This window comes from Python bivittatus, unplaced genomic scaffold (genome assembly GCF_059951505.1).
Source record: "Python bivittatus isolate LINGU-HERP-01145 unplaced genomic scaffold, Pbiv_v1 ctg000200_np1212, whole genome shotgun sequence".
In the NCBI taxonomy this organism is placed as follows: Eukaryota; Metazoa; Chordata; class Lepidosauria; order Squamata; family Pythonidae; genus Python; species Python bivittatus.
The window spans coordinates 7,094,817-7,109,369 of NW_028277040.1; the positions used below are offsets into that span (position 1 = coordinate 7,094,817).

The 14,553-nt window shown below is 39.0% G+C and overlaps 1 protein-coding gene across 1 annotated transcript in view; it reads right to left on the reverse strand.

Moving 5' to 3' along the window:
- The window catches only part of FAM117B (family with sequence similarity 117 member B), a 38,447-nt gene extending 24,094 nt beyond the window's left edge, over positions 1-14,353 (reverse strand). The window contains exon 1 of the mRNA XM_007422018.4: positions 13,554-14,353. Coding sequence (XP_007422080.2) covers positions 13,554-14,271 — 718 coding nt within the window. The 5' untranslated portion in view covers positions 14,272-14,353. The remainder of the gene's footprint in view (positions 1-13,553) is intronic.
- Positions 14,354-14,553: the final 200 nt, after the last annotated feature.

A 14,553-nucleotide genomic window follows, 5' to 3' on the forward strand; every position in this document is an offset into this window, starting at 1 on the left:
CATCCAGAAATAGTTTACCTTTATATCCCAGCAGCTGCCCATCTTGACCAATTCTTAATTCCAGATAAAAAGATGTATTAATTAGGTAAATGCCAAAATATGTGTGTCTGCTAGAGTTTCAAGACTGCAAATATCAAGCTCTATTTAATTAGGGTTACCAGATATGAGCTGCAAAACTCCAAATAGCCTCTAAATAGCAACAGACAACTTCTTTGCTCTAACTTTAATTCTGGTGGGTGTCTGGATTTGTGTTCCCTAGACATGGTAACCTTACACTTTATTCTACAAATGAACTATTTTAAAACTTTTTTTTCTGAATCCATTTTCTTTCATATAATTTCCTGGGCTGACTGAAAATATTTCATAAAATACAGTCTGCCCCATGCAGTATTTTCATTATAATTTCACATCAGTTCTGTTATTCATACCATCCCCCTCATCTTCTTTTTCCCACAACTGCCCAGCTGCTAGTTTCACATGATGTGACCTACATAACAAGAGACGTACTTGCTTCAAGATAGCAGTTACAACAGCTGGGAGGATGAGAACAGTAGTGGCATTTGAGCAATGTCTTAATTTTATTGGACCAAATTACACTATGCCAATGGTTACAAAACTATTCACTGTTTCCTCAATTTGAAGTTCTCCTCTCAAAAGAGCAATATGATTATAAAACTCCACTTTAACAAACACGCAATGTTCATGTACCATACAGATGAAATATAGATTGTACAGTTGTAGAGGTATTAATTAAACTGTTAAAAGATCAGAGTCCATTTTAGCTCCCAACACAATATTCTTGAATATTTTTCAATTGGACTCACTTCACTATAGGAAAAATCTATGGTAAAAATTCATTGAGATCCTGCATGAACTAAAAATTAAGTAGAATGAGCAAATAACATGGTTTGTTGAATGTATGTTTCATCACAACTCAATATACTCTTTACTCAAATATTCAAATTGCAGTGGAAATCAATTAAAAGTACATGTAGAATGTACCTGCAGAATCATATTAAGACATCTAGGAAAAAGAAAGGAAGCTTTATATTTTCAGTTTTGGATAATTAATATACAAGCAGGCTCATTAGAATACATAAAATTATTTCTGAGCTGATTATCTCCAGGACTTTCCTGCTCCCATGACTGGGAAAACTACGACCTGGTAACATAGAAGCTGGCTTTTCATAAGGACCTGAAGAGATGGTTTTGCCAATGAGCCTGGGGACACGGGAGTGTGATACAGCCAGTATAGTGACTGTACTGATTGCTTTGATGAGTGGGATTATTGGCTGTGAGTTTTGCATAGTTCATGATAGGTTTTTTTTAATATGCTTTCATCGTTTTTTCCTTGTTTTTTGAAGTTTTCATATTTCTTTTACTTGTTTGTAAGCTGCCCAGAGTCATATACTGTATATGAGATGAATGGTTATATAAATTTGAAGAATGAATGAATGAATGAGTGAGTGAGTGAATGAATAAATGAATTAATAAAAGATCTGCAACACTGACCACACTAAGCAATAGGGATGTTTGGTAATCCTGAAAATCTGGTTTTGGAAATAAACCAACTTGAGTCGTACCTCTGAAAAAAAAATGAACAGATAGGAATAACTATTCTTCTAGTCCAGTGTTTCTCTGAAATCTGTGAAGAGTTTATCTTAAAAGTGCACCCAACGCTTACTTTTTACAATAAAATGCATACATGTTTTTTGCACTTTTAAAAAATAACAGACCAGAAGTAATTGATTTGTCCGTGCTAATACAAGCTGGTAAAATAGAAGTGTCTTTACCATCTCCATAACAAGGTTCCCGCTGTAGAGAAAGCTATCATAAAAAACGGAGCAGCTTATGGCTTTGCTATCATAAAGCTATAACATAGAGTCCATTTCAGAATAATTCTGTAACATTCCACATGTGACATGTTTTATTAATGCTCTGCTTTATTAATGTTTATAATAACTATTAAGACAAAACATGTCTGTTCTGACTACAATTTATAAAATAGCGTTTCAAGAAAAATATCAACTCATGGCAGAAGCAAGAACTCGATGGCATATGTCTCTCCTCATAGTAATGTCAATACTATTCTTAGACTACAGAAGCAGAAATGGGTCTTTTTGCAAAGCATCTGGGCTACATGCTTTCTGACTTGAAAACAACACGGCGGTGTATAGACTGCTGGCACAATCAAGTTTAACTAACCTTAATCAGGTAAAGTGCTAGCTTTCCCTTTGTTCATCATGTCACCACATTGCAGGCAACAATCCAGAAGAGAACTTCAAGCAGCCAAACACATGTCAAACTGTATAATATGCCAACACAGAAGTTCCGACATCACAGTAGGCATGATGGCTAATGAACAGTTTGAATATAATCTAATGCCAAAATTGATGCGAACAGCTGCTGCTTCTCACACACCCCTACTGAACGGCAGCTAACTCACTGAAGATGGCTAAAACATGGATAAGGGAAATAGCTGAAATGTACTATTTATGCATTTATTGAACTGGCTTTAGCATATACAGGTAAAGTTCAATGAGATGTCCTGCAATTTACATAATGTCACAGTAGAAACCCTGGAGAAAGAGAAGATCCAGCCTTATATTCTTAGTCTCAGTCTTACATAATTGTTTAGCAAGTGCAAAAGTGTGTTATTATCTGTCAATTTTGTCGACAACAGGATTTATTGAAAGGCACCAAAATCTAAATCTTTGCATGTAGACCCACAAACAAGTAAATTGTATCTTAAAAAATGGATGCTAAATATGCTGCCTGGCCCTCTGAATTAGTCTTAACTGTCTTATCCCATATTCAACAAAAGCTTCTGAGAACCATCTCAGCTTATTGGTATAGCCGTTCTCCATTTATTTTCCAGGTTCTAATATTGTTGTCTGTAGTATAATAGTTTTATAATGCATACTTTTCCTGTTGCAGGCAGGTGCGCTGTAATACATAAAGTGGCATTCCTTTTTTTTTCTTATAAAATCCATAGAATTATCATTTGTAGGAAAAGGTTATTAATAAAATCTACCAAATCTTCATACCTACAGCAAACTTGGATTTTAGGGGACAAAAAGGATGATAATTCCCATTGTATATTACCAAGAGAGTCTGGTAGTCAGTAGTATACCAAGTTAAATACATTTCAGCATTTATAGAAGAAGTGTTCTGTTTCTCCTTCCCCCAGTAGTACACAGTTAATTTAATTGTTGTGGGTGCCACTAGTGCAACCCATCGTAGATCATATGTATGTATGTATGTATGTATGTATGTATGTTCCTTTTGTGTACAGGAACATCTGCACAGTGTATGGGCTAAATCCCCCCAAGTCCAGATGGGAGATTCCACAGAAGGTTGTGGAGAATAACAGGCCTAAGATCCTGTGGGGCTTCCAGATCCTGACAGACAGGCAGGTACTGGCCAATCAACCAGACATCGTGGTAGTAGACAAAGACCAGAAGACAGCGGTAGTGATAGATGTAGCAATGCCAAGTGACAGCAACAACAGGAAAAAGGAGCATGAGAAGCTGGAGAAGTACCAGGGCCTGAAGGAGGAATAGAGAGGATGTGGAAAGTAAAGGCCAAAGTGGTCCCAGTGGTGGTAGGAGCACTCGGGGCCGTGACTCCAAAGCTGGGAGAATGGCTCCAACAGATCCCAGGAGCAACATCAGAGCACTCTGTCCAGAAGAGTGCAGTGCTAGGAACAGCTAAGATACTGCACAGAACCCTCAAACTCTCAGGCCTCTGGTAGAGGACCCAAGATTGAGAAAGACACGTCCCACCCATAGGGGTGAGAAGGGAATTTTTTTAATATATATTTGCTATAGTGTTCAATAATAGTATACAAAGGAACCAGTGTTTTAAATCTACAAATCAGAAGTAATTCTCAAATACAATTAATGTTTCTAAAACATTTAGAGTATTGCAGAATTAAATAATAAAAGAACATTAGCTAGATATGTCATGGGAGGCATATGCAAGAAAATATATCATTCTTTAAGATGTTAGAAGCTAAATGCATAAGAGGTGAAAGCAGAAGCTTAATATTCAACTTCACTAATCAAATCTTCACAGGATCTGAGATTAATCATTTTCTTCCCACTAATCACTGACTTCATACATTGGCTTCAAGCATTTCCACTAACAACAGATCATTAAGGAGACATCTTGCCAATTGCTATCCTAGCTTCTACTTCTAGTAGCCTAAGAACTTCAAGAGTGAACACAGTATGTATTATGGGCGTGTATGTATACAGTTTGTGAGAGCATCCCTTATGTGTTCTCAAAATGTCTATTCTGATATAAACATTTTTCAACTGCCCAGATATATTTGCTCTTACTTCCATCCTCTTCATTCACCTTGATGGCATATAGCAGGTTTCTTTGCCTGGTATCATACAGATATGTCAGACTATAACTTTAATCTTTCCTAGACTGCATGACGACTGGTCAGACCAATTGGGAATGATGCAGTTCAACATAACCAATAGCACCAAATCAGAAAAGAGAGGGAATCCTTTTCCTGCATAAAAACAGTAGAATATTGCAACCTTTCAGGAGGGCAGAGAAGTTCCTCCACCAAGCAATTTTCCTGTTTTGAAGCAGAAAACAGAGACAGGCTGTTCTTAATATTGACCTGTTTTCAGCTAAACTAATGTACCAGCTTTCTTCCTAACTTCAGAACAGGGGAGGGAGAGAAAGAGAGTAGGATGATCCTTATCAACCCTTGCAATTTCAAGATTTGAAATATATTAGAAACTAAACAGTGCTCAATTACACTGACTGGAATGGTGGCCCAGTTATCCTAAGAAACCTTGTGAATGAAACAGGTGGTATCCTGGATGACAGGTTTAAAAGGACAAGAAGGATACATCCATTTTTCAACAGTGAGAAATCAGTATCATCCAAGAAACCATCAAATCAAGTCACACTATGTACTGACTCTGTAAAATAGCTATAAAATGTGGGATTGAGTGAAGATTACTAATTATTACACAAATAAACTCAATACAGATCCTTTCAAAAGTAAAGAAGGCCTTCTCTCTCACTCATAAAAGCAACTGCTAACTCTATATCAGGTTTGTTGGGACAGTAATCAGGTCATGATTTTTCAAACAACATCCAATTCAGAAATGATGAGAGAAATTTTATTCACAAAGTATTTCATAAGAAGCCCCTTGCCCCCAAATGCAAGACATTCAATCTATCAAAAAGGCTTTGCAGAGCATTGTGTAGCTCAAATTTGACAGAAAAATAAACGTTATTTGCTTCTCTGCCACAGAACAGGCATTAAAATGAACTCATTTGATACAGGATTTTCACCAGCACTCTAAAATAGTTTTGCCTTCCAAAGCTCAATAAAAGAAATCCAATGTCTTCAGCTAACAAGAAAGGGTGTTTACAACTGATCATATGAACCATATGAACTATTTACTATTTCAGAGGTTAACCAGTAAAGTGCAGTTGTTAAATTGTAGCCCAAGGAGGCTAGGTTCAACATCTCCTATTTAACCATGGAGCTGAATTTGGGCCAATTACATTCTCTCCGAATCAACCTATCTCACAAATTTCTTATTGTGGAGAATAAATATGGAGAGATCATGCATTTGTTCTGTAAATTTGATCATCATACCTACCTATCTACCTTTCTATCTATCTCCTGTTCTCCCTTAACAGTAAGCCCAAAGTGGATACAATTAACAGAATGCCAGATCAAAATTTATCTTGTCAAAGGTGCAAAGCCATTCTCAATAATATCCCTGGAATATCTTTCCCTGTAATGAATTCACAGGGAAATTTCATGTGAAACTGAAAGTGTATCAACAGAATCTCTGCTTTGATAGTCCACAAAGAATGTACAATCAAAACAAAAGGAGCAAATATTATCAGCAAATCCAAAATATGTCATACATTTTTTTCTCCCCCATACCACCAAGTGTGAATTGCTGTAACATAGGCAGACATTCAAACAGGAAAATAATTAACTCCACTTACTGAAGTTAACCTGTCATTTAGTGGTGGAAGATCAATTCTATATAAAAAGTTCCATGTAGAATCCCCAAGATTTACAAATAATACAGAGAAAATTTATCTCTGAAGAACTCCTGTAGCCTCCTAATGTATGGGGTTACAAAACTTATAATGTCCTATAGCTACTTCCTATGCTGGATGAATGTTGGGAACTGTTGGGAAAATCTCTCTTTCTTATGCAGTTAATTCCCTCAGACATGGCGTCAGGGTACTAGGTGAACATGTCTTGATGGGTTATTGGATTGAGACTAGCCTTGGGTGTGTTAAGTATCTCTAGCTTCTTTAGATTTTGATTGTCAGTTTTAATCTGATGTTAGCCCCCCACAGCTGCGAGTGGGTTGGCCATATAAATTGGGTAGGTAGGTAGGTAGGTAGATAATATAGCATCATACTTATTTATCCTCAGTAAATTATAACCTCAGATTACAGTAGTACACATTTCTGCCTGAAAACAGAGGTTAGATAAGTGACAGAATAAAATAAGAAGTGAACCTTTCAACAATTACTAGGAATTATTATGTTTCATTGAAGTTGTTCCCCCATGGATTTTTTTAAATTACAAATTCTCAAAACATTGTAAGAATCAGACTTATTATAAATATTATGAAAAGCCAGCTTTTCATGAGTAGGTAAGAACTTTTCCTTCCTTATACATATACATATAGATATATAGAAATTATAAAAATAAATTTACAAGTGAGCAATGGAATTAAATTACATGAAAATACAAAATTTTGATTGGTAAACAAACCTGATTTTCCTTGAAGGCTGAAGATTTTGCTACCACAAGTCTGAGACATGAGAAAATAAAATTGTATTGAAACACAGTATTAGAGACAATAGACCTGATTAGCTATTATAGGGGAAGAAGACCCTAGATGAGCGTTTGGTCTGATGCAGATGTGCTCTGTTCCCACAGAGAAATCTTGCATATCAGCAAGATTTCAAATTCTATTATGCATAGATTGCTTTATGCTTAAATCTTGGCTGATTTCCAAAAACCCAGCAAGAAACAGAACTCCACTAGTCTTGCCCTTGCAGCCTTCTGAGAAAATATTCTGCAAGTGTTCACCTGGCCTGCTAAAGACAGGTTTGATGGCCACAGGGGATTATAGTAAGCACCTCTCTCCCACTCAGTTTTTGTAACATGCTGCATTAAAATGAAGAACTGACACTTTAAAAAATCCACTTTTCAAAACTGATTCAATATGCAATGACTAATCGCAATAATTATTTTGAGAACAGTGATTAATGTACTGTCATTTTTTAAAACTTAAGATTTCAGAGTTGAATGATAAAGAATATGAATATAACAACTAAACAAGGATATTTAAGGACTTAAATCTGCAAACTAGAGTAAGCTCTAAGTGAATATTGTAAGCATTTTAATCTATATATAAACTTTATTACTCCTTGAACTTTGAATCTTGTTTCTTTCTCTTCCAATGCAACTTTGGACAAATTTCAAGCTTAAAGAAACAAGAGGTGGTATTACAAAAACTTAATGAACAAAAGGCATCACAAAAAACAAGGAGTCAAACCTAACTTCCTATTATATTTATACTCTGCTTTATCTTCAAAGAGCTCAGAGGTTTACAAATGATAAGTTCCAGCTTATAGTTTTAAATTACTGCTTCTGGTGCTAGTTTTTATCTATTTCAGTTTAGTTTTCCTTTCACGTTTGTACATCTTGAATACAAAATGGAAATGCTTTTTCCACAGAATTACAGCTTTCATTTTCAAATATTTAGCCTGAATATGACTGGAATTTTGCTATCTACAAACAAAACATCTTTTTAAAGAGTTTATTACTTAAACCCCTGAAAATTTAAGTTAGCTGTTTTAAAGAAGAGATTTCTTAACTCATCTTAAAAAAGGGCAAATACTCACTTTAGCAAGGTAGCAAGCACACTTACAAATATTTCATATCCAGCCATGACACTCAAGTATTTATTTTTCAAGAAGAGGAAACAAATCAGGAGTCCTCAATCTTTTTGAGTCTGTAAGCACATTCAGAATTTTGACATTATGCTTGCTGTAGCGAATATAGTACAATCTAAACTCACATTTAACAGAAGGCAAAGAATTGCCCCTGACTCAGCCCCTTCTAACCTTCCAAATGTATTAAGTTTTATTACTCCAATATCTTTATGGTGTTGGGTTTTGTTTTTTTGGCATGTGAGCTACAGCCATTATTTTATTTTCTAAGACTCCTCTAAGACTAGGTAATACACCAGAAATATTTCTCAAAGATTATACTTGACTGATGCTTTACAGCATACTATTTTCCTCCATTTTTATATGTATGTATGTATGTATGTATGTATGTATGTGAGTTTCTCTCTCTGGATATATATGTACATGTATACATATACATATACATATACATATACATATACATATATATATATATATATATATATAGAGAGAGAGAGAGAGAGAGAGAGAGAGAGAGAGAGAGAGAAGTTAAAAATCAGGTGAAGCAAGAAGCTTGGCAGGTGTCACAGAAGGTATCACTATCAGGCATACTGGCACCTACCAGACCAGATGTGAGATCTTAGATATCCTGTAGGCTATCAAAATGTAATTGATCATACAACAGTTTGGGGAATTTTATTCCAGAAATATAGCTATAGATATATGACTGGTGAAAAATATGTCCATTTTTTAAAACATGCATATTTTCAAAATGTATAATAAAATACATATTCATTATAGGTTTTCAAAATATAATGAATTTATTTGTAGAAATCATAACCTGATTTGTAATTGTAACAAATGCCTGCCTTCTTGTTTCCAGTGATAACCCATAGCTTTCCAGGAATATTCAAGTGATTTTTTTTTTTTTTTACTGCATTTATCCACTCTATTACCTTTCCTTTTTCTTACTGTCCTCAGCCTTGGACATAATACATAATTGCTTATCTAGCCCATCCACTTACACATCACAGGCCCAAAGTATGTGAGTTTCAGCTTTCCAATCACAGCCTCAAGTAATCAGTATTCATTTGATTCAGGACAGATTGAGAGATTCTTCTTGTAGTTCATGGTACTCTTAGACAACTCTGAATTATGGGTCCAGAGGTGGCTACTATCTTTTTTCTCTCATTCTTTCTCAATGTTCACCTTTCACAGACATATATTATCACTTGAAAAACTACTGCTTTACCAATTCTGATTTCTGTCATACACATTTCTTTATCCTTTATGATCCTACATTTGTTACTGCCTTCCTCTAGGATTAATCTTCCAGTATCCATTTTTATCTATTGCAGAACTCAAGAAAACAAAACTCTTTGCCACATTAACGTCTCTGTCATCAACTATAAATCCACTAAAACATTCATTGACATTGACTTAGATACAGTGGTACCTCGGGATACGAACGCCTCTACTAACGAACTTTTCGGGTTACGACCAGCTCCGGCTGCAAAAATTTACCTCGATGTGCGAACTCCGCCTCGGGGTACAGTCATTTTTCTGCCCTGACACGTGGTCCGCGGCCATTTTTCTGCCCCTGACACGTGGTCCGCGGCCATTTTTTCTCCCGTGACACGTGGTCCACGGCTGTTCTCCTGCCGCACCTGGCCGTTCTCCCACCGCGCTGCGCCTGGCCGTTCTCCCGCCGTGCCGCGCCTGGCCGTTCTCCCGCTGCGCCACGCCGGCCATTCTCCCGCCACACCGTGCCCGGCCATTCTCCCGCCGCACCGTGCCTGGCCGTTCTCGTGCCGCGCCCGGCTTTTTCCCACCGCGCAACGCCCGGCCGTTCTCCCGCCCCTGATGCGTGGTCCGCGGACGCCAGAACGGATTAACGGTAATTACATTGAACCTTATGGGAAAATTTGCTTCGGGGTGCGACCAAATTCGGAGGGTGGAACAGATTAACCGGATTTACATTGAACCCTATGGGGAAATTTGCATCGGGTTACGCCCAACTCGGGATACGCCCAGAGTCACGGAACGCATTAAGTTTGCATCCCGAGGTACCACTGTATTGCATTTTCCATGTTACTTGCATGAGCTCTTGTAAATCTTTACTTTGGACTAGCAAAGTGGCATTATTTGCATATTTCAATTTGTTAGGATTTCAGCCTCCAATTTTGATTTCTGCCATCATCTCTTCAAATCTTGCCATTCTGATAATATAATCACTCTAAGTTAAACAGAGATGTATTCTTCTCTCACACTCTTTCCTAGTTTGAAGAATTCTCCAAACTCTATTCTTATAGTGCTATCATGTTCATTTGTAAAGGCTCCTCAAAGAATAAATGGGTACTCTGGCACTCTCATTAGCTTTAATGTATGTATTCCACATGCTGGCATGACCTACAATCAAAGGCCATAAAGGCAAACCACCTTCTCTTGCTCTATTACCCAGCTTATTTTCCTATCTGATCTGTGCCCCTCTGCTTTTTTTGTCAGCTACCTTTCATTTGACTTTTCTCTCTCCATGTATGGCTTTATTCTTTTGTGTAAGATATTAAGCAAAATTTTACCATTAGTGCAATGGTTCAGTAATTTATTATTTTCTTCAGCCTGGGTAAATACACTATATTTTCCAATATTTTGGCCAAATATTCATGTTCCACATTTGTTGATATAATATTGTTACCTCTTTAACTACTTCTTTTCCTGCAACTTTATACCGTCCAATGGGTATTTCATATAAGCATGGGGCTCACAGTCTATTATCTCTCATAGGTAATTCTTCTAGTGCAAGTCAGTTCCTAATAAATTCTCTACCAGTGTTTGTGACATTTTATAATCCTGGTTCTTAAGGGTTGCAAAGACTTTCCATCTTCAACTTCATTTGCTTCTATTATTTTTTTTAACTTATTCTTGAACAGTCCTATTTCACCTATAAATCATCCTGTGATTTATCTTCTTAAAACACCTTTCTCATTTTTCTTTTCTTGTTATCTTCCTGAACCTGTTTCTTTGTGTTTTCTTGCTTGGGCTGAATGTCTGTGTTCAGCCATTATACATCCTACTTGTTGCCCAAGGCTTTTACCTTCCATCTTATTTGACTGTCATGATAGCTTGTCCTGAAATCCACTTGTATCTCCTCATGTTTGACATTCTGAGACATTTTTTGGCTTTGGTATTCACAATGTCTCTTTCCATAGTTACTCAGGCTCTTTTTCTCATAAATCTACTGAATCTGTTCTTTACATTGATCTTATATTCTGAATGTAAATTCTTCCAGTCAGTTCTTGTTTGCACATCTACATTTTAATTTTCTAATTTCAACCTGTATATTTGACACTGGTATCAAATATACTAGAATCCTGACAGATTGGAATGCACTTTTGTTTTCTACTATGTAGCTTACAGTATTTTGATTCTGACATTGCTCATCCAATAATGCCCAGGTGTGTGAAGTCTTATCTGTGTTACCTGAACTTTGCAAAACTATTAACCTATATCAAATCCAATTTTTCATGTAGTATTTTTGGGATGGGTAGATGGATAATGCCTCTTACATTCTACATTCCAGTTGTATGTATCCCTGTAAAACAAGAAACCTTTCTTTCAGTATTGGCACCATCAGCGATCAAGCTTCTTTAAGGCTTTGGTCTGGCCACATCATCACCTCCATGTTGATTTGTAAGAATTCAATTCTCTTCCCCAGTCACTAGAGGAATGTCTTTGACTTGGGGATCCCAATACTGGACACCCAAACTTGTGTTAATGTTACAGCTATGCCCATACAGTGTTCTTGGCAACATTACAGGGGTTTATAAGAAGTTATATTTAGATTATTTATAATCTGTGGGAAAGCTGTCTAGCAACATGACAGATGTCATCAGTTAAAGAACTCCCAAACTGCTTACACCAAATGTTCTCAGCCATACAGCACTATACTTTGGCCTCTTCAAACCTGAATCTTCACTTCTCTTGTTTCCTGCTCAGAAAAGGCATTCTAATAGCCACATTGTTTCACTTGGAAAATTCACATATCACTTTCTCTTCAAGAATGAAGAGAGGTTGAAAAGCAGTCACTGTTTCCAAAGACCATGGCAACTGACAATAACAAGTCAATTTAGTCACTTGCAGAGTAGGGCCAGAACCTTAGATACATTATTGTTGAACTTAGCACAGTTTATTTCTGAATAAATATGTTTAGGATTACATTGAATTAACCAATGACAGGCATATTTTTCAACAGGTATCACAAGATTGTCCAGCCTATTTGAAATCCAGTGGAAATGATCCAGTGATAAACTGGACCTCATTAATATCTATCCTTAAAACATTAACATGCCATTTTAAAGTATACAGACAGTCTTGTCAAAATGTACTCTCTCACAAAAAGATTTTGTAACCTGCTCAAACATATAGTTAATTATAGTATTTGGGGCAGGGGGAGAAGCTGTAGAGTGAAAGCAAACTTTTCCCTGGTTTGCAGAAGCTGGCATACTTGTCAGTTACCAAAATAATGAGGTAGTCTACATTACTAATTCTAACATTATACCAAATTCAAGCTAACCACTCAATCTCATTTTATAAAGAACCATCACCTCTTCTACACATTCATAAATCTATTAGGTTAACAGCTAGCTTCCTGGGTGTATATCAGACTCAATGTGGGAGATGCATGTTACCAAGAGACTATTATTTTATTATTATTGTTGTTGTTATTAGCCTCCATTGGTAACACTATTATTGCCTCTAAACCTTTTGTACTGAGCATTTTCACTTGAATAAAAAGGAGAGAATGCTGATTTATACACTCCTCTTCTGTTAACAAATTTTGTAGATGGCAGTTAAATTATTAAAGTCCTTTGCTTTCCAGAAGTTAGTTATTTACTTTCATTTGCATTTACCTCATCTTATTCCTGTTTTCTACCGGCCTACCTTCATTCTGGACTAACAGAGAGCCTCAAAGTAGCTATTGATTCTTTCTCCTGCTGCATGCCATACCAATGTCATTCTTAAAATGTTAAACAGAGAGAAATTCTTCAAGACTATCATCTCTCCACTAGAATTTGTTGTTTTATCATCACAAGAAACTTTTGTACCTTGTTTTACTGCAAGCCTTGTGTGTTTATATAAGCAGAAAAGCAGGGCGTAAATTTAAAAATAGATACAAATATCTGCCTTAAAAACAGACAAGTTGAGACATGTTCTTCTAATCTCCCTTACTCTTCGTAGACATAACATTTGTTGTTTCACAGCATTTTACTTCTCCAGGTTGTGGCATACCATCATACCCACCCTCCCAGGGACCATCAATATTAAGAAGAATAAAGTAGTTAAGCAGTGAAAGACAATTAAGACAGTTATGCAGCAGGAGAAAGTTACAGGTTCGCCCAATAACAGAACAAGAGGAAATAAGAGATTTCCCCCTCCGAACGAGAAGTGCCCAAAGTTAGCGCCTCGTGGTCAGCTCGCGGGGCTGCAGGACTTGGGATTTACCACTCCGGGATACAAAAGAGGAGCACTCAGCCCCATCCAGGAGACTCTGTCCCAAATCTGTTCGCCCACTTAAAGGGCATGATCACACCCGTTTCTCTCACCTTTACAAACTGGCGAACTAGGACTCTTCCTCTCCGGAGAGGCCCTGTTTTGCTCCGGCGACTGCCGTCGCTGGCGATGCCGGATTTTTCCTCCCGATCCACCGGCGGCACAGGCGCTGCCCTCGGGCACCGGCGGCGAAACAGGGGACGAGCAAGGCGAGGGCGTCGAACCGGGCAGGGGCGGCGCCGGCAAGCGAGGGGGGCTGCCGCGCGCCCCTCCTCCGCCTGTGGGGCTGCCACGCGCGGAGCCCGAGGAAGAGGACAAGGAGGGTGCCCCCGTAGCGGAGCCGCCCGCCCCAAGAAGCGTCTGCGTGCCCACGGCCGGGCTGCTGCTGCTGCTATGATTGGTGTTGCCCCCGCGCGCGCCAGCGTTGTTGCCGCTACCAAGCATTGGTCGCGTGGGGCTGGCGGCACGCGCGGAAGGCAAAGGAGGCGGCGGCGGCGGCGGTTGGAGTGGGGCGGTCGCTGCTGCTGCTGCCGCCGCCGCCGCCCCTCGTGGAATGCCGCCGCCGCCGCTCCTCGTGGGGCTACCGTGTTGCTTAAGCTGGAAAGGCACCGTGGCCCGCATGGGCTGTAGGCGGCTGTTGGTGCCGGCTGCCCCGCCTGCCGTCGCCGCCGCCGCCGCCGTAGTCGCCGCCACGGCCGCGGCTCCCCCTCCCCCCGAGGAGGTGGCTGAGGTGGGGGAGCCGCTGCGCCTCACGCGCGGCTGGGAAGACATCCTGGTCTTTTCCGGGCGCCCGCCCGAGGCAGAATCAGTAGTAATAGCGAGGCGAGGAAGCAAACAAAACCCCCACCCTCCTCCCCGTCCCTCCCCCACACCAGCACTGAATCCTCACACACGGGGAGACACTCGTGAGGCTTCTCCGGCCGCCTCATCAACAATAGTAGCCTCACCAGCCTCTCCCATTGGAGGCGCATCGACTCCGTTCCTGCCGCTACAGCGTCCTGATTGGCCGAGGGGCGTGGCCTGGTAGGTGGGGGTGAGGCTTAAAGGGACAGG